This window comes from Gavialis gangeticus, unplaced genomic scaffold (genome assembly GCF_001723915.1).
Source record: "Gavialis gangeticus isolate Ggan-Ray unplaced genomic scaffold, GavGan_comp1, whole genome shotgun sequence".
Lineage (NCBI taxonomy): Eukaryota > Metazoa > Chordata > Crocodylia > Gavialidae > Gavialis > Gavialis gangeticus.
In genome coordinates, this window is record NW_017728996.1 from 50,368,066 (window position 1) to 50,388,744 (window position 20,679).

Genomic DNA, 20,679 nt, shown 5'->3' on the forward strand with positions numbered 1-20,679 from the left:
GAGGGGGCTGAGGCACATGACTTATGATGAAAGACTGAGGGAACTGGGCTTATTTAGTCTAGAAGACTGAGAGGGGATTTAATAGCAGCCTTCAACTACCTGAAGGGGTGTTCAAAAGAGGATGGAGCTGGACTGTTCTCAGTGGTGACAGATGACAGAACAAGGAGCAATGGGCTCAAGTTGTAGGAAGGGAAGTTGAGGTTAGATACAAGGAAAATCGTTCTCACTAGAAAGGTTGTAAAACACTGGAACAGGTTACCCAGAGAGGTGGTGGAAGCTCCATCCTTGGAGGTTTTCAAAACCCAGCTAGACAAAGCCTTGGCTGGGATGACCTCATTGGGGCTGGTCCTGCTTTGAGCAGGGGGCTGGACTAGATGTGACCTCCTGAGGTCCCTCCCAACCCTCTTCTTCTATGATTCTGTCAAATAACCAAAATGCCACCTGATACCCACGGGGTAGACAGAGCACACAGGAGTCCTACTGAACAAGAAAGACATGCCTAGGCTCACAACTTTCCTGGTTTAGATTGGGGTCCAGGACATTATAGATCGAGACAAACAGTTTTGCTGAAACCAGAAGGTGTTTGCCCCAAGATCATTTTATGAACATTGTGTCCTTTTGAAGTAACAGTGTTCACAATGCTATGGTATTAGAGGAAACACGGTCTTATTTAAGGCACTGGACTAGGAGTGATGTTTGATCCTGGAGGGTTTGGTGTGACTAGAGACTTGGAAAAGTATCAATTAATCAGCACAGCTCTACTAGGGGAACTTGCAGAGGATCCCATATCCTGCCACAGATTCCTCCATGTCCTTGGGCTAATTGCTTAATCTCAGCGTCTGGGTTCCACATTGGCAAAACAAGGATATTTTAGTAACATTGTCGATTTTTCCTGGCCCTTAGTCTCGTTTGTTGGGATTGTAAATTCTTCAGGGAAGGGACTCATTCTCACAGGGTTTGCACAACACCTAGTGCATTCCTCCCCTGTTCCAAATCTTAGTTGGTGTCTCTAGGCACTATAGTTAATAATAAGAATAATAATGGGAATGTTCATGACTGTTTCACCACCAGACTCCTTGCAGGAAGGTGATGACCTGTTTGACTTTGATCATTATATAGCAGTCATGAATATTTACAACCTGCTCCTCTGCTGTCATCTACAGACAAAAGGCTCGGGAAATGCCAAGAACCCCTCATTGTTCCCTCAGCCACCTTGGCTATATATGGTGATTCCTTCCCCTTTTTGGGGTAGATTAAGCCGTTAACTTTCACACAGACTGCACTTAAGAGCTGAGTGGCATTGGTGTTTTCAGAGAAGGGTATATAATGAGCAGTAACCTGGTAATTAGGGCCTTCAGAGCAAGTGGCATTAAAGGGGCATTCACACACACGTGCAGTCTCTCCCCATGGCCTGGGTGTTCATTTCTCTGGTTCATTACACAACCACATCTTTGAGGCAGCGTCATTTCTTCATTGTTTCTGTTCAGCACCAAGTGCTGCCCAGTTTCCATTAAAAAGTGCTTTTGTATCCCCCACGTGAGGTGACACCATACAAATGCAAATCAGGAGGCAAAAGTATGGCCAAATTAGACATGCGGGAGTCTGCAATGCCCTAGGGTGGCGAAGAGAGGCCAGTGCAATGTTGGGCTCTGCCAGCCACACCACACAAGTGGTGAAACTGAGCATGGGTCCCTACTTGGGGCACAGGAGAGAGGGGGCTGTGATGTGAGAGGAGTGTAGGGAAAAAAGGATTTTGCATTTTGTCCAGATAGCATATCTGAAGGCTAACTGTGTCTGTCTATCTGGGATAGTAAGCACTTCAGGACAGGGACTATATTCTATTCCATTTGTAAAGTGCCAAGTTCAGGGGTCCTATTCTCAGTTAGAGTGTTATGGCCTAATGGAATAGAAATAAATATCTGTATTTTCTTGCTTATAATGAGCACATTTTTTTTCCCCAAAAATCAGCTGCTGGAAATATGGGGTGTGCATCATAAGCAAGGAAATATGGTAATAGCCTTTCTGCACCTGTTAGCTTCTGCTGGGGGGAAAGGAAAGTGCTCCATGGAGGGTGTACAGTGAGCAGACTGAGCTCCCTAGCTGCTGCTACTCAGCTACTTACTGCTACTTACTGGTATTTTCAAGGAAAGATCTTTTTTTCATCATTATGCCTTTCAGAACCAAGGTGTGTGTCTTATTCAGGAGCAGGTAGTATGTAGTATGCAAGAGAATATGGTAACAGTAGCCAGAAATCATGAGTTCTCCTGGACCAGACCTTTAGCTGGAGTGAAACAACAGTGCTGTTCCACTGATTACAGTGGAGCAAGGCCTGAGCACCCAGCACCTCGCAAAATGGATTCCTTACCTTGGTTGGGGTCTACCGCTGCTACTGTAATAGACGTTTGTATCTGTATGGGTAAAGAGCCTAGGAGCCCTGCTTGAAGACCAGACCTCCACTTCATGTGGTGCTGTATAAACCTGGAATAAGAAAATGGTTCCCGTCCTGGAAAGGTGACCATCCAACTATAAGACAGGAGACCACAGAATGATACAGACAGATGAGGGAGCAGATGGGATCAGGGAGACAGCATTGATGGGTGTAATTGGGGTATTGTATTGGCTTGTGGTGTTTAGACTGGACACAACACAATTCAGGGTGTAATAGAGCAGTACTGGTAGGAGGGATGTGGGCCAGCTGACCTTGCCTGTCTGTGAATGCAATGAGTCCATGATAGAAGATTGCCAATGAGCTGGGTGCAGATAAAAATGGGTGTAGGCGTATTGCGAGGAGAAAGTGAGTGCGCTCACTAGCCTTCTGCCTCTAGAGAGCTGGGTTCCTGCTTTATATCTGTTTCTGAATAATGAAGTTTAGTCTCTAATTCTAATTCTGAATCCAACACTAAAGTCACAGCAATTAGCAACCTCTGAGGTACATTTGTAGAGGGGCTGCAAGACTGCAAATGCAGCAGTTGTTGCCAAGTGGGGTGTGCTGAGTTTTGTGTGAGAAGCCTGCTTGAGGTCTACTACTAGGTGCTTGGTGCTCACAGGCTGACAGAATTGCTAGTCTGTTCTCATGAAGGTTGTAATAGGCGAAGTATGGCAGGAGGTTTGTCATGTCAGTGCTGAGCTGAAGCGGCAAAGCCACTGGGATGGGACCCTAGAGGGAAGGGGCTCTAAGCTGGGACTGAAGTGTGTTGGCAGAGCTGTGCGTTTTCAGGACCACAGTGGTGAGGGGATGCAGCAGATCGGTGCCTTGGCAGAGATACAGAGGAGGCTTTCAGAGTCTCTCAGCTGTGGTTTTCATCCCTTGCTTTCTCGAGTGCTGGTAACTGCCAAAACTCAGCATTATTGTATCAAAGTTTAGCCTAGCCCAAAATCTAGGAGCTCAAAGCTTCAGACAGATGCCAAGCACTCTACAACTCTCACAACCTCTGCTTCAGTCAACCATGCAGTTATCTGCCAGGAGATGAAGACAGAGGGCACCGTCCAATGTTCTGAGACAGCTTCTTACAAACTCCTTCCTTGGCCCAGTATTTTTCAGCAGCTCTGCAGTCCCTGTCCTAAAAACCAGTCTTCCCCAGGTGACCAACATGAACCTTTCCTGCTCACTGCTCGTGGTGATCTCTCCATGGCAAGGTCAGAGCAGACCAGCAGGGGCCCATTTATCTGAAGGCAGCAGAAGCTTGCCACGCTGCACCTGTGCTTAAATTACAAGGAGCCTGCGGCTGCATGCAGGTTGGACCAGGAGTTGTAACAGGGATAATCTGGAGGACACCAAGAAGCTCCATGTGCTTGAGGATGGTGCAGTAGCTCTGAGCTCCCAGTGTGCTGCATGACTGCAAGAAACTGAATACAGCCCACTTAAAATAAAGATCCAAATTGCTACAGTCCAAATTGAGTCCCTTTGTTACTGCGCAGAGCTCTGTGCTTGAAACAGAGCAGGTTTTAGTCTCCAGGCTTGTCTGTCCTGCTGGGTTTACCAGGTGATCTGCTCGTTGTTTTATTAACTCCCACCATGTTACCTCATCACATTGCACAAACTGAACATTAAATCTGATTTACCAGCTTCCCTCCAATGGTTCCACTTATCTTTCTCTCCCCACGTGTCCAGTGAGCTATGGTTGGAGTGGACCCAGCCTCTTTTTAACATTATTTTCTGACAAGCTCTTCAATTTTTATTCTCGTACACTCCCAGGGATAGATCATATACTATTGAGGAATTAGGTACCTGAGCAAGACCCTATTCCTCCCTGCTTGTATCCATGAAAGACTTGTAATAAAGCAGGTGGGTGGTTTCTTCTACTCACTTCTCTTGTGATTCAGTGTGCAGGCTAAGATCCTCTGTGTTACAAAAGTAGATGCATTAACGGATTTTCAGGGACTCATGAAAGGTGGAATAGGAGCATAACAAGGGGGCCGACTAGGAAGAACAGAATCTGCCCCTCCTTCCCCTCATGTCTGAGGGTGTCAGCCAGATAAGAGTAAGGCAAGGCAAGGAGTGAGTCCTGATGTTGGTTGTACCCTTACCAGAAATACCAGTGAACAGTTTAACCCTTAAAACACTGAGCAGGTATTGGGGTTTGATCAGGTTGCATAGGGTCATCCCGTCTGTGGTTTGGAGAGAGTTTCTAGCTGCAAGAATACACATCAGAGATCATACTGGAAGTCTGCCCGGCCTCCTTTGGACATGTACTATTGGCAGTGCCCTACCCAGCTGGCAGTGTAGGATCTGCAGCTGGGAATCGCACGAGGTATGAGAGCACATGCCTGAGATGTCAGATTGGGCCAGGAGCATATTGCAAGAGGAGGTGGAAGCCTGCAGAAGTGAGGTGAGGTGGGTTTGAGGCACAGCAAATAGCTGGGCACAAGGTGGTTCTCTACTGGTCAGGGAGGTCAAGGATGATGGCATAAGAATTGCCCATGCTGGTCAAAGAATAAACTGTGTGGCAATCATCTGGGGAGCACAAAAATGGCCTCTGAGTTCCCGCTCCCTAAGAGTTTGGCTTCCCTGCTCTCTTGTGCCCAGATCTGCCAGGGTGAGTCCAACTCAGTATAAAGGAGGGAAGCCTCAGCTGGATTTGCTCCTACATGGACAGGATGCTGTAGCCAGAATGACTGGCGGTGGCTCAGGTGCCTTTTAGCCTCACCTCCTGGTAAGACCTTTTCTGTTGCCTTCTCCCTTGTGCAGTACAAGCAAGTGGAGCAGTACATGTCCTTCCACAAGCTCCCGGCAGACATGCGCCAGCGGATCCACGACTACTACGAACACCGCTACCAGGGCAAGATGTTTGATGAGGAAAGCATCCTCGGCGAGCTGAGTGAGCCCCTCCGGGAGGTAAGGAGAGGAGCTGCCAAGGGCCTATGGGGGAAATCATGGAGGCCAATGGGTGATTGAGGTTACTCCCAGCTCCAGCAGCCACAGAGCTCACAGGGAGCAGCAGGATAGGCTAATAAGGTATTTTGTCAGCTGCCCAAAAGAAGTCACCAGAGTAGAAGGGCAGCAGGAGCACTGGGTGGAGGATGGGGCACAACAAGGCCCTACTCCTTTCTGTGCCTCTGTTTAAGGTAACTTCTGCTTGTTGCGTACAGCAGGTAGCCACAAATAATTTTACAACCGTAGAGGGACATTTGTCATCAGCTCACCTCTGTCATCCCAGGATGAATCTACACATGCTACTAATGTAATATAGGCTTACTGTGTATTAAAATACTGTGTAATAAGCCTTCCCCAGGAGCATGTTTACACATGTTGAGCTCAAATCTGATCCCAATGGGAGCAGTCCAGTTCAGGGCTATTCCTTCCCTGTTCTGCCCCCTAGGGTTGTGCGAGGCTTCGGACCATGCTTCAGATCTGGAGAAGCTTTGGATGCTTTGGCATCTGAAGCAGCATGCCTAGATCGAAGTGCTGGCTTTGTTAGGCTTTCCAAACTGCTTTGGAAAAACTTTGGAGCCGCCTCAGAGATCTGGCCATAGGGTATAATGGGGAATCAATGAGATATCTATAACTTTGTTGTTTTTTGTCTGATTTAGATGAAAAGTGCCCCTGGTGAGGCCACAAAGCCTGCCAAGTTTCAAGAAGATTGGTGCAGGGGTTTGGGGGAAACTGCACCTCAAGCTGCGGACAAGCAAAACTCATGCCATGTGTGACACTGCGTGTGTTAAGGCGCAGCAGGGTGAAAGCTGCAGGGATGGTAGCCCCTGCTGCAGCCACAAAGCCTGCCAGCTGTTAAGGAGATTGGTGCAGGGGTTGTGGGTTCTGGGGCCCTGCACCTCTGGCTGCTGACAGGCAAAACTCATGACACGGGCGCTTGTGCAACTAACTGTCTCTGTCTTGGGGCAGTTTATTTTTCTGTATTGATTCATTCCTCTCCTTAGTCCGTGGTTTTGTGGGTGTTAATCGTTGCTAATTAAGGTAGTTATGAGTGAATTAGCAACAATTAACACCTACAAAACCACAGACTAAGGAGAGGAAAGAATCAATACAGACAATCAACTGCCCCAAGCCAGAGACAGTCAGTTGCACAAACACCCATGTCATGAGTTTTGCCTGTCAGCAGCCAGAGGTGCAGGGCCCCAGAACCCACAACCCCTGCACCAATCTCCTTAACAGCTGGCAGGCTTCGTGGCCACAGCAGGAGTCACCATCCTTGCAGTTTTCACCCCCATGTGGTGTAACACATACATGTGACGTGAGTTTTGCTTTCAAGAATTTGGGGTGCAGTTCCCCCTGAACCCCTGCACCAATCTTCTTGAAACTTGGCAGGATTCATGCTCTTAGCAGAGACTACCACCTCTACAAGTTTCATCCAAATAAAATAAAAACCAACAAAGTTATAGATATTTCATTGATTCCCCATTATACCCTATCACTGGATCTCCAAGGTGGCTCCGAAGCTTCGGGCCCACTTCGGCCGGATCAAAGTGGAAACCCGATCCGAACTTCCAGATTGGATCGCTGACATCCGAAGTGGCCAGATCCAAAGCCGGATCGAATAGCTGCCTACTTGCACAGGTCTACTGCCCCCCTGCAGCAGCCAAGGGGAGCTCCAGGCTCCCCTGGGGTACCACCCGAGGGGCTTGTAGGGGGAATGGGGCTGGTCCTGATGTTCACAGGGCCAGGAAAGCTCTGCTGGCTACAGCAGCAACTGTCTCCTGGTCTCACGCACATTGGGAGGGCTCCCGATGGGCACAGGGCTGGGAGACAGCTGCCACTGCAGCCAGCAGAGTCCTCCCGGCCCTGTGAAACATTGGGGCACAGCTGCCAGCAAGCCCCATGCCCAGCGGGGCTTCTCTTCTTTTTTCACGGGCATTGGCAGATCTTTCAAACAAAGGTTAGACTCCTGGTGAGGATGAGGACACAAACTCTCCCTGCCCTGGTGTCTAACTTCCCACCTTCCTGTACATTCCCCTCAGCACAACTGCTGCTCTCAGCTGTTGTCCCTCATAGTGATGTTCCAGCTTCTCGTAACCACTCATACATTTTATCCATCACTTGGCTCAGGTTTCTAAGCCCCTGGCCAGCCCTGCAGGGCCTGCTTCATTAGCGCACACTGCCTCCCTGTCAGCACGTGTCACTTAGCACAGGGAGTCATCTCTTTCTTTATGGTAAATCACTGGGAGGTAAATCACTCCCAGGTTTTAGGAGTGATATACCTCCCTCCTAGAGGAGTGATTTAGGTGATTTACCTCCATTTCACTTCATGTTGCTCTCTGAATCTGAACTGATGTGACACAAAACAGACCGAGTCATTGGCTAGCATCATCATAGCCTAAGAGGACACAATATAGTGAAAAATAAATAAGAGTGCATTCCTCTCTTATGGCAGAGGTAAAATCACATTAGATTTTCATTGACTGAGGTTGACAACCTCAAGGAATCAGAGCCAAGCTGTGCCACACTAACATGGCCACCTTTCCACCTCCCCTCTTCCCCCACCAAGTCTCCAGCTGCTCCTGATCATTCCTCTTCCAGGTGGCTGGGCACATCTGGACAGTTTAGCATCTCAAAATCAGGCAAGGACAAGGCAGGGTGTAGGGCTGCCAAGGTGGGTTACAGCATATTCCCAGGAAGAAGCCCCCTGGATATGTCATGTGGCATTTCACCGGTAGCACCCACTGCCTCATACAGTGCAAGGCCTGGCAAAGCAAAGCTGTCGGGGAAGTGTTGTAGGGGAGGTAGCGCAGGGTCCTAGGTAGCAGAGAATGTCTTGGACTCAAGCAATGACCCTCAGCATCAAACACCCAGCCTTAGTAAACCTGGCTGTGCTGTACAGGCATCTAGATGCTCTGTGTCCTATCCCAGCATGGGCTGGGTTCTGCATTGAACCTACGAGGAGCCTATTTTCTTTGGCTTTTCTAATGACCTGCTCAGGGATGTTGAGGGAGAGTTCATGTCATTGCCTCCTAACTGAATACTTGCATGTCATTGTGTGCATATGTGTGTGTGACTCCCCTGCTCTTTGCTTTTGTGGCCAGGAAATCATAAATTTCAATTGCCGGAAGCTGGTGGCCTCCATGCCTCTGTTTGCCAACGCGGATCCCAACTTTGTGACGTCCATGCTGACCAAGCTGCGGTTCGAGGTCTTTCAGCCAGGGGACTACATCATCCGGGAGGGTACCATCGGCAAGAAGATGTACTTTATTCAGCACGGGGTGGTGAGTGTGCTCACCAAAGGCAACAAGGAGACCAAGCTGGCAGACGGCTCCTACTTTGGAGGTGAGAGCTACTAAGCCATCCAAGTGTACTGCTTAGCAATGAGCCCCAGGGTTGTTCCCTTTATACCCCCTGGACAAGGGATGACTGCACACAGAATGAGCACCTCAATCCCCTCCTCCCTCTCCCTTCATTTGTCTCCTCCTTTGCTGCCTTTTATCTTGCACTGAAATTGTCAGCTGTTGGGAGTGAGGGGCAACTCCTTATTCCCAGGGGTAGGGGGAAAGTCTAGCACTTTGTGCCATAGGCTGTTAGTGCTGGTGTATACCATGTTGGTGTGAATCTCAACGACTGAGCACGCTGCATCCACCTGAGTCCATGGACATGCTTCAGAGGTAGGAGTTTGCCCCTGAGGCTGCTCTGGACTCTTGACCAGTGCCCACTCTCAGTCCTGCAAGAGACCAAGGGCTTATAAGCAGGTGCTGGAGTGGACATTAGCCTCCACCAGCCTCAGAGATAAACTTCTGGCTTCAGAGCACCTCAGGAAACTCGAGTGGGCTGGGCTTGCTTCGTCCCATCCTTCACGAGACCTGCTGCTGGCACAGTATAGACAAGGCCTTAGGCAGTAAGAGGATACAAGTCAAAATCAATATCAAAATCAAAGAGAAGACTGTTCATTTTCTTCTTGCTTCATGTACATTAACAGATCTGCCAGGCAGAGGCCCTTAATATTTCCTTGGGCCCTGCAGTTCTCCTACCACATTTTTATTATTGTATTGAAGTGGTAGCTGGAAATCAGAGCCCTACAGTGTTCAACGTTGTATAGCCATGGGCCAAAAAAACCCGGTAGCCCCTGCATCAGAGAGGTCCCTAATGAAAGATGATGAGGTTCCAGAAGTGGATGTGACAGACAGACAGACAGCAGGAAGCAGGATGACAGTCAGACAAACGTGAGGATGGTAAGGACAGAGCGCTGTCTGCTGTTTCACTGTAACTGCTCTGCAAAACCTGCACGGTGAAACCTCAGACCAGGCAAAAGTTATGCAGACGCAAGTTCCCATGCAAACATTAGACTTGCCAAGATTCAGTGTACTGTGGAGAAGAGACACAGAGCGGGGCTCTGCCCTGGTAGGCCTCAGAGCTGTGTCTTAACCAAATAAAAGATCTCTTTCTTGTGAGGACCCTCAGCAAGTGTGAAGAAACCCCACTATGCCAGCAGGGTCCGGGGTGCTTGCACAGTGCACAGGATATTTGCAACCTGCAGTCCATTTGTTGGGCTTTGGGCTCGACAGTCCTGGGTGGAGTTTCTGGTTCATATGAATCATATGAAATGTGTTGGCTTCATCACAAGACTGCATTGAGACTTCCTTGCCTGGTATAAGACCTCTTCCCATGCCTTGCAGTCCCTCATTCTTGATACACCAGCACCCCTCTGTGCACTGGCTGTGGGCTGCACCCCACATCTGAAGCTGGATAACTGGTTTGCTTCCCAAATGCCAGCTCTTCAGCGGGTGCTTGACTGACCTCTGAAGGTCTAAAATAGGACAGAGGACCTGCTGGCTATGATGCCTATTTGCAATCGATAAATGGTACCATGGACTCTGGTTCAGGTTATATCTCTTTCTAGAATGACTGTGGCCAGATTCCTTTGGAAGGTCCCTGGCAGCTGGAGCGGGAAGGATACCAGCTTCAGATCTAGAGTCCTGAAACTTTTATGCCCAACTGTATAAAGAAGAAAGAGTGCACTAAAGTTATTGCTTAGGCTGCACTGACAGTCAGGAACCATGCTGGTTGCCAGAAGAGAGTGGTTTTCCTCCAGGTTTAATCATCCATTAGGATAGCTCCCTCAGGAGTGCTTATCTTAATTTTTTTAAAGGGATTAAAAACAAGTATCACCAGTCAGAGTTATTACATCACAGTACTACTGTGTCCCCAGCTCTTGAGCATATGCAGTGGGTGCACAGGAAAGATATCTGTAGAATTACACACACACACACACACCAGGTACGGAGAGGAGTAGAGCCACAAAGTTATACCAGTCAAGAGCATTGCAGTTTTACCCCCAGGGAAGTGTCCATTGTGAGTATGGCTACATGTAATGTAAGTCAAAGGTCCACCTGAGCCCAACAGAGCTAAAGTGCTGAAGACACAGCAAGAGCATACAAAGAGGCAAAGTGGGTAGCAACACATATATATTTGACTGCCTAGCCCAAATGACCAGGTACCCTGTTACAGCTGGGTTGACTAGGGCAGCTTTTGGCACCTATGCAGAGCAAGACTTAAACTCACACCTCCCCAAATACTGAGAGATGCCTTTTCTGTTTGGCCACCGGCCTCATGGAAATGTTAAATGTTAGTAATAAATGGGCTATTATCAAGTGTATCCTGACAATAGGGTCATAACAAATCTACAAATTCCTAGTCAGCTCTGTTGCCTGTGTGTTGCTGGTGTGGTAGATCGTTAACACCTCCTCATACAGAGGCCACAAGTCAAACAAGAGACCTCAGTGCAAATCTTGAGAGAGTTCAGTTCAGTGAAACGTGGCTTGACCTCCTCCTCCCAGCGGCCCAGGAGGAGTTGGAGAGACACTTCCTCCACTCTGAATGCACAAATGATATCTATGATAATCCACCGGAACAGAACTTGACTAGCTAATTAGATCAGCAGACTCCCTGAGGTGCAATTTTATGCAGTGGCTACCGCAGTTGAGTATTTTGTTTTTAAATATTATTGCCTACCGAGAACATTTCCACTGCTAATGTTTGGGAGGGGAAGGTGAGGCAGCCTAGCCAGATCCCATTATGCAGCAGGAGCAAAGGCGTTTTCTGGGGGCGACGTGGAGGCAGGGATGGTGCTAAGGGGCAAGGCTGGGGACGTTTGAACTTGGTGCGGGTTCTTCTCCCAGGAGTCTGAGGCTGTGTCTTTCTTTCAGAAATCTGCCTGTTGACCCGAGGCCGGCGTACGGCGAGTGTGCGAGCAGACACCTACTGCCGGCTTTACTCACTCTCGGTGGACAACTTCAACGAGGTGCTGGAGGAATATCCCATGATGAGAAGGGCTTTTGAAACAGTGGCACTGGACAGGCTGGATCGAATTGGTAAGTACAAAGTGTGGGGTGAGCTTCTGCCACCTGCTTCCCTGGACTCCGTTCCCAGCAGGGATGTCTCCTGTTTCTCCTTTCACTGGTTGTTTCCAAAATGTCACCTGCCCTGCTTTCTTCCGTCGCCCCTGTTTCCAGGATCTCCTTTCATAAGTTCTACTTCCATGCAGATAAATCCAACCACCTCGTGCACATGTTCCTCTGCCTCCCTGCTTCCATTGTCCCCAGTTCTCAGTGGTGTTTTTGGCAGGAAGTCATGGAAGACTTGGCAGAAACACTCTGATGGGATGCAGAACCCTTGAGCCTTGGATTAGACAGGATTGTGGACATCAGCTGAAAATGTGTGAATGGCAATGATGTCTCATGTTTGAGAGGAAGTGGGCCAGAGCCCAATGCCTTGTTTCTGCAAGCAGTCTCAGGGATTTCAGTGAGATTTCCAGTGTCATAAGATGCTTCCTGGCATCAGGGGTTAGACTATGCTCTGTCGTTAGCAGGGATACCAGCTAGGGCATAATTAAATGGACTAGGGCTGTTCATTTTTAGGGCCAAGACTGGTTATCAGCCTGGTTGGGAAGAATCGCAGAGCCTGGCAGGAGGAAGGGGAGACCAGGATCTTTCGAGGTCCAAGTGACATTCTCTCTTGCCAGAAGCTTACAGAGTATAGTAGCCAGTGAGCCAAATTATCAATTCATCCAGTATCAGCAAGTGCCCAATTAAACAAAGGCCTGGGGCTATTGACAAGATGCTCCAGCATATGCTCCATGGCAGGTTGTTTGCACAGGACGTGGCAAAATGCTCAACCTCTGCCAAGCTAATGGAAGTGCAGCTGAAGTCGATAAATCCCACATAATGTTATTGCAGTGGCTCCTGGAGTCCCAGCAGTGGTTGAGGCCCCAGAATAGGGGTCTACCTGTACTAAAAGGCTCATCATCTAAATGAACAAGACAAATAGAGGGCAGAAGGAGGGATAGACTATTCCCTTCTCTAGAGGGGCACAAAGAGAATAACTGACTTGCCCAAAGTCCCATGAGGAGTTGGTAGCAGACCTGATGAGTAAGCCTCCTGGAGACCCGCTCCCAGGCCTTAAGCCCTACATCACCCTTCCTTTTTAATACCACCTATCTTAACATCTTTACTGTTTTGAGGAATCAGAAAGGACACTGCTGTTCTGGGCATCATACCGAGGAGGCAAGAAGGAGCCCTGCATCAGATCAGGGAGAAACCCCCTTTTTCTGTGGGCTCCAGGTTAGGCCATGCCAACAGAACCCCACTCCATCCCAGGCATCTTATAACCAGCAATATTATAAACAGAAAGGCCTGACTTCTAAAGCAAGGCTAAGAGCTAAAAAGGTACCGTTTGGTAAAGCACGGGCTAATTAGGCCCCCCAGAAAATAGTAGCAGCCCCATCACTTGAGATACTTAAAACTAGACTGTAGAAAGCTCTGGTAGATATGCCAGAAGGAGTTAGTTCAGCGCCCAATTAGGCCTAAGAGAGCTTTTCCATCCCTGGTTTTAATGAGACTTAATGTTTTAATGAGACTTAGTTTTAATACTTGACACCGGAAGCAGTGGCAGTCTCAACCCCCTTGGTTGCTATTCCTTAGTGGTCCTGTGTAAGCTAACCATAGCAGTTGTCACACACATGCACCTTCTGCCCGCAAAGCATGACCTATCAAGCATATCATTACCATTGCTGGGCTCTGGGCTCAAGTGTCAGAGGGCCACTCAGCTATAATAATACCTACTACTGCAGTACCTTTCTCATGTTTCAAAATGTTTATGAAGGAGGCCAGTGGCATCATCCCCATTTTATAGATCGGAAATTGAGGTTTAGAGGGACACTATGGCTTGCCAGAAGTTACCCAGAAGGTCAGTTGCAGAGCTGGGAATATAGCCTGAGTGCCCCAATTCCTTTCTGTGTCTCTTTGCACTAATACTTTGTTCTGGGCCAGAACAAGCATGTGCAGTGAAACCAAGATCTAATAAGGGCTCTGGTCTTCCTTGCCATATTTCTCTGCTTCTCTGGCATGGCACCAGTCATTACAAGATGCTGTGTGTATGTTGGGGGCAGATCTTCTACTGATATAAAGTGCATTATTCCCATTGAAGTTGATTTCAGCTTCCACTAGCTGCAGATCTTCCCTACATATTCAAAGAGCAGCTGTATCCATCCAGTCCAAATGGCCTTTTGCCTTGGTTAAGAAAACAACAGGGAACAAAAGAGAGATCTTCAGTGGAGAGCAGAGGGTGTTTCATCGCCTCCATTGCAGTCTGCAAAGTTCTACCTGCACAAAATGGTGGCTGCAGGCCGAAGATCCCTAGAAACAGAAAGGTACAGGACAGACTAATGAATCATGATAGTTTTGGTAAATAAGGCAGCAGATCTTCTGTACATCCGAGGGGAAGCTCTTTGTGCTTGGATATAGTCCCTATTAGTGCAGTCCCTGACTTGCTTACAATCCTCAATGTAGTAATCTTCATCCGGTCAGCCAGGCCGTTGCCACTATCCTCATTTTATGAACATGGAATAAAGAGGCACAGTAAGAAGCGGGAAGAATCAAGGCCCAGATCCCTGTAGGTATTTAGGCAACTAACTCCTATTGATTTCAGTACAGATTAGGTGCCTGGAGCAAGGTCTTCCAAGACCATACAGAAAATCCATGGCAGAACAAGAAACTGCACTTAGATGCCCAGCCTGGGGCTCAAACTACTGGATCATCCTTCCCCCCTCACTTCTACTAAGCAATATCAAAACAAGAAACCCATCCCCAGCTATGGCTGCCCTGGAGACTCTGTGTGTCATTTATAGCAGTAGTGTTCAGCTCATCTGGCCCTGTGGGCCAGATGGGTGGTGCGGGGCCAGTACATGGGCCAGATCAGGAAGGTGGAGCCTGTCTATGGGCTGGATGAAAAGCATGGAGCCTTGTCATCTGACCTGCGGGGCTGGGACTTGACAGTGGCATCATTAATTGCTACAGCTGCCGGAGCCAGAACTGCCAATAAACTTCCCACTGCCAGACTTGCACCCCTGTGGGCAGTCTCGCCAGCCAAATGACATGGTGCTGAGCTCTGGATCCACCCTGCGAGCTGGATCTTGGTCACCCCCATCTCTAACATCAAGCATCATGCTTCCATTTTACAGACCAGCAAACTGAGGTGCAGAGGGGCAAATCAGCCAAGGTCACACAGTGAGCCAGTGGCAGCATGGGGAAGAGATTTAGGTGGTCTGTTTTCTAATACGCTACTCTTTGTTTGGCAATGCTGCTTTTCAGTGGCATCATCAGAAATGAAGACTAGGGGATGTCTTGTTGGTGTGGTCTGTGCTTAGATCCTGACTCAGATTCCCTCAGCAGGAGCTACAAGGGCCAGTCTCATTTAGATCACCTCCTTACTGCCTCCAGACCCATTTTCCTGGTTTCTCCATGTTCCCGCTGGGAAGCGGGAAGAGAAGCTCTTCATGTTAAGCAAGGCAGGAACTACTAAGCAGCAGTAGCTAATACCAGGCCTTCCAGCATCAATGGCTGATGGGGAGTTGCTCTCTGCTGCACTGTTCTCTGAACCAGCAGCGTCCATGCCTGCCTCTTTCCCTTAGAGAAATTGCCCTTTGCATGCTGCCACAGAAGAGAAAGGGCAAGGTCAGAAGGTGACACGGAGGAGTTAGAACAACAGGCCCAGCAGCACAGTGGTTTGGCTTTATTCTCTCTCCTTCCCCCTTTGCTGCTAAGCCAGAGCTACCTTGGTTGCTCTGCCAGCTCGATGTCATGCAACAGGGGAGGTATGAGGATCGTAAAGTGGAAATTCCTAGCGCTGCTGCTTCTCATTCTCTGTAGTCCTGCCGCTCCTACCCTGCGTCCCTAAATGTCAGCTCCTCAGCAGCTGGAAGACAGCACCATCCACGATTGCTCCACCGCACCTTTCCACCGGAAAGCTCCCAAAGCATTTGGGTTGAGATTTCTTCAGGGAGCCTGAAGGAGTTAGCACCCAGCTCCCTTTCAGCTTCAGCAGGTGCTTTCCTGCCTTGGCTTCCACTGGCAATCCTAGTTGTTATAACCAGGCATCACTTGACCTCCCACTGAAATGCCCAACTTCAGGACAACCGTGCAAGAGTGCATGATGGATTAGGAAAGCGACTGTCTCAGTTAAAGTCTGGGGGAAACGGGAGGCAGGAGGTGGTAGCAGCAGCTGGAAGTGGATTGGGACACCAGATGTGTCCCCCCTGCTCCTGTGGCATGTGGTGTGGGACGTTCGGTCACTGTCGTCCAAAGCCAGGGGCCTTCCCAGCTTGCCCACCACTGAGCTGCGCCCAGTGGCATGCTCTGGAGAGTCCAGTGACCCCCCTGGACAAACTGGTTTGGTTCTGGCTTCTGGCTCAGGACAGATCATAAGGGGCCATGTCCATGAAGGTGTGAAGAGACAGTTCTGAGTAGAAGGAACAGCATAGTTTTGGCTCAAGATATCCTCAAGCAGGTTTGTTCAACTCACCTTCAAACAAGTGTCGCTTGTCAAGTCAGTGGTGCATTCAGTGTCTCTGGAAACCTTCTGCCCAGGTGATACTGTGTCCTTAAAAAGCCTGGGCATCATTTGAGCACATCAGAAGGTTTGGTGGAATCTTTCACTGTCTGACACTGCGATGAGAAGTATCTTGTGCTCGGGGCCTCTTTGGCCCTTTCCCCTGCTGTGAAGGGCTAATGGGGAATGGGCAGAACCAGGAGAAAAATCCATCCCTCCATCTGGCTAAGCTGACAGCAGGGATATTTATGATATTAGTCACTCTGCAGAGGCTACAGAGAAGTGGCCAAGTTATTTCTCCAAGCAGTGGAGGGACAGAATGACAATGCAGTGGAGAGATGAGAGGGCAGCAGGGGCTGTATCAGCTAACTAGAAGCACAGCGAGGCATCCACACATGCAGGGAAGATGCTGGTTGAGTACCCAGGGGCTGTTAGGTGTGGGTGGGATAGAAACATATTGCTCCATGTGCCCCTCGTAGCCCCTTTGGATGGCCGATGTGCCAAGGTGGAGAGGGTGGGGAGAAGATAGGGTTCACGGACAGAGGCCTTGGAGTAATAACAGGAGCATTGGTTGCCCTGTTACCATAAGTTTTGATATGTCCTTCTACACTTGCATTCAAGGGGCACTCATGTTGGCATACTGCCTGGGTCACTCACAGCTACAACAATGGGACAGAGGTTCCCTAAGTACTCCTTGCTCCATTGCCAGGGCACCCATGACAGACTGGAGATAATTTAGCCTTATATGTACCCTTTGAAATCAAAAGCCAAGGCACATCCACCTGAATACAAAGTCCATTGAAGTCACTGGAAAGGCAGCCACTGATTTCAGTTATCCTTGAATCAGTCCCACGAAAGGTATGTTTATTTGCTGGGGTGCGTATGATTGCCTGACAGTCTCAGCCTGCCAGGTGCTTACAGAAGCATGGCATTGCTCTCAAATAATTTACAAACAAAATCCCCAATCCTTTAAAGATTTATATACTTGCTTAACCCTGTGTTTTCCAAATAGACCCACTGAAGTGATTCTTCACAGTCTGAAATGCTAAGCATGTGCTTAAGTCATGACAAATAAAGGCCTATATCAGTACTGAAGATGAGCAAATCATGCAAATGTGTAGCTGACAAGATGCCCTTTTCCTTGTTCTTGAGCGCACTGCAAATTTGTTCAGCTTATTTATGCTTTCAAATGACGTGCTGCCTTCCTCGGTGAGTAATTCTTTGTCTGCCAACCGTTGGTGGATGGTCCCTGCTTGTGCTGTGTCCATTAGTTACATAAGTTGCATGTTTCTGTTCCCTGAGTGAATCTGAAACTGGCTTTCGGTGAGCATTCAAGCTTAAAATTAGATTTTCACAAGTATTTGCACTTGTAAAACACAACCGCTCAAATGTTCATTGAAAGCAAACATAATATGGATATGGGTATTGTTGAATCAAAATTCATGTATGCGTTCAAAAAATATTTGGGGCGCAGTTATTTTCCATTCTTCATTCGTTCCATTCTTCATTCTACATTTCTTTAATAGAGGCCATTTATTGTTCCTATCAAGGTCACCGTTGATAGCTGAGATCATATAGGGAAGCTAGATAGAATTGTCTCCGCTGTCACATGGAATTTCTGACTCAGTAGTTTAAAGTTCATGCATTTGAATGCTCAAAATATACATTCCAATACAAAAATACTAGTTTTTTCTGGGTTAAGATGGCTGTCTCCTCCTTTATGACAGTACAATCACTAAAACCTAAGGAAAAGATAAATCAAGGCAAAAGCCACTGACAACACAATACCTGTCTCCAAAACGAGTCCAATAATATTCTTTTGGAATAAGAATGTCCAAATAAGGAGCCACACTCAGATAACAATAGCAATTTTATATTGGTATAATTGCACTCGAGAAAATGGTAACACTTTCCTGTATAGACAAGCTCGGCAAGGAAGGACTGTCTTGCAATTGGGCCAGCTGATCTGTGGATGAGAAGAGCTGGAATTTATTCCAAGTTCTGTCTCAGTTATCCTTGTGCACCGTGAGGATAATAATATTTCCTTCCCCAACCCAGGTCTTTTGAAGATCAGTCTACTTATGTTTAGGAGGTGCCAACATACAAGTGACAGGCTCCATTTAAATAAGCATATAAATAAATGTAAAGAATCAAAGTGCATGGTAGTATGAGAGCCCATGCCTTACTTCTGTGAGTAACCGCCAATGAACTACTTGGAGAAGTCAGGCAAACAGATTACCTGTAAAGCTCGACTTTTCCCTTAAGCTTGCTGGTACAAGTATCCATAAGCCGCTAGAATGCAGGAGATCCCAGAACCCAGAGATTAATATCTAGTGGTAGAAGATGTGCATTTGGGGGAATTTTTATTTTAAAACTGATATGGGATCTTTCAAACCTCTTAAACTAGTGGAATCGTTTCCATATTTGTGTTCAGTAATAGAATCCACTCACTATCTGCTATTTTAGCTTTGCCTGTACTCTTCAGAAAAAACACTAAACATGGGGAACTTTTGATGACATTTTGATGTGGATTAAGAACTAAAATTCTTAGTAGATGCCAACAGCTCCTGCGTTTATGCCAGTGGGGCAGATACCAACACTTGTGCTCATGTTGCATACCCCTTTACTTCACCACTGTTCCCCTCAAAATCAATATATCTACATGCTACTTGACCTAAGTAGAGAGTCAGAGTCTCACCTCATGTGATGGAAGACATCTGGGTGTCTTAAGATGAAGCAGAAAACCTGTTTAGAATAAGTAGATGAAGTGCCAAATTAAACTCTAGAAGCCGAACAAAACCCAGGCGACCCCAATTAACGATACCAAAGAAGTAGCACTGTTGTTTGTCTTGCAGCCACGGCACACTGGATGGGAGTCAGGAGCTGTGGGTTTATGCCTCTGCCACTGATTAGCCAAATAACCTTGAGCAAGTCATGTCCTCTCCCTTTATCTTTCTGGAAGATGGGAAGTTCTTCAGGACAGGCTTTGTCGCTCAGGCAAATACCACATCCTGTCAGCAGGAATCCAGTTTTGCATGGGGCCTCTAGGCACTATCAGAGTAACAGCAGAGCCATCTGGCAGCTGAAGTGCATATGAGCTGAGCTGCAAAGGAGGTGTACAGGGATGGACACTAGCGGATGATCAAGACAGAGTATGCCTAGCAATGAACATCACAGCTGTCAGCTCCTCTGTGTGGCACTGGGGACAGAGTACAGGAGTTTTGGCTCTAAGCACAAGAACTTTTTCCTCTTAAACTAAAGAGGCCTCCCTGCCCTGGGCCAGCAAGTGATAGTGAGCTGCCAGGATTTTGTGCTTCAGCTACTGAATGTCATCATAGACTGGAAAAACACTTCACGAATCTTGTGCATAGTCAGGGAGGCTTGCAAATGATTTGCCCATTTCTGTATACTTTAGGCATAATGAGAGGAAGAAAATATTCATCACATGCAAGTATTCTTTAAATATCATAACGCTCCTCAGATAAATTATTCAGTCTATCTGATTTGCCCAGCTCTGATTTCCACCATTGTCTTAACAGACACCCAACAAGTGACTGCTAATAGGAATTTGTATAATAAAAAAAAAACCTGTCGAATACATACGCAGATTTTTGTACTGAAGTGACTCTCTTGGGTAGCGGGGTGTAACTATTATAACCCTACCATGAACAGGGTTATACTGGTATTAATAGTCATACAATTTATATCTTTTCCCTTTAAATGTATCTTTATACAGGTAGAACTGCATGCACACTCCCAGCCTGTGAAAGGCTTTAACAATCAGGCAGTTAAAGTGGGACAGTTCTTACACAGGAACAGGCAAAAAAAAGCCTCAGTGGATGAAGGGCTGTTGGGGAGTCCGGGAATGACCCTGTCTGCACTCAATCTCTCTCTGATTTAATTAAACCGGTTTAGTTGAATCAGTGCTAACCTCCATCACATGGACACACTTATTTTCATTAAAAGCAGCTTTATTTCAGTTTAGCTTAAACCTGCTCCTAATTAAGTCACAAGGCCACAGGGACACAAATGAAGTTAGTCTGAGATGGGGGCATCAAAGCAAAAGCCTGGAGGTGTCTGCTAGGCCTGTGCGAAGCAGCTAGTATTCACTTTGGATTCAGCCAATTCAGGGGACAGTGATTCAATTCAGAGATTCAGAGCACTGTCCTAAATGGATTCAGCCAAATCTGATTCGGAGGTTTGGATGCTGCCAAATCTCCAAATCAGCCGGGCCCATCCCCCGCACCTCCCCCAGCCCAGCAATGGCTGCCCTGTCTGCCCCAGCTCCCAGCACTTGGAAAAAAAGAAACCCCGACTCACTGGGTGCTGCCGGGCAGGGGGCGATCCCTGCTGCCTCCCACTGCCCCATGCTGCATGGGGGGCTCTGCCACAAGCCCCCCGACCACCCCTCACTC

General features: G+C 47.8%; 1 protein-coding gene across 2 annotated transcripts in view; it reads left to right on the plus strand.

The window, feature by feature from the left end:
• The window catches only part of HCN4 (hyperpolarization activated cyclic nucleotide gated potassium channel 4), a 200,207-nt gene that overhangs the window by 164,791 nt on the left and 14,737 nt on the right, over window positions 1-20,679 (plus strand). For both annotated transcript variants that reach the window (XM_019504487.1, XM_019504486.1), the window contains exons 5-7: window positions 5,189-5,335; window positions 8,476-8,716; window positions 11,587-11,751. In XM_019504487.1, coding sequence (XP_019360032.1) covers window positions 5,189-5,335; window positions 8,476-8,716; window positions 11,587-11,751 — 553 coding nt within the window. The remainder of the gene's footprint in view (window positions 1-5,188; window positions 5,336-8,475; window positions 8,717-11,586; window positions 11,752-20,679) is intronic.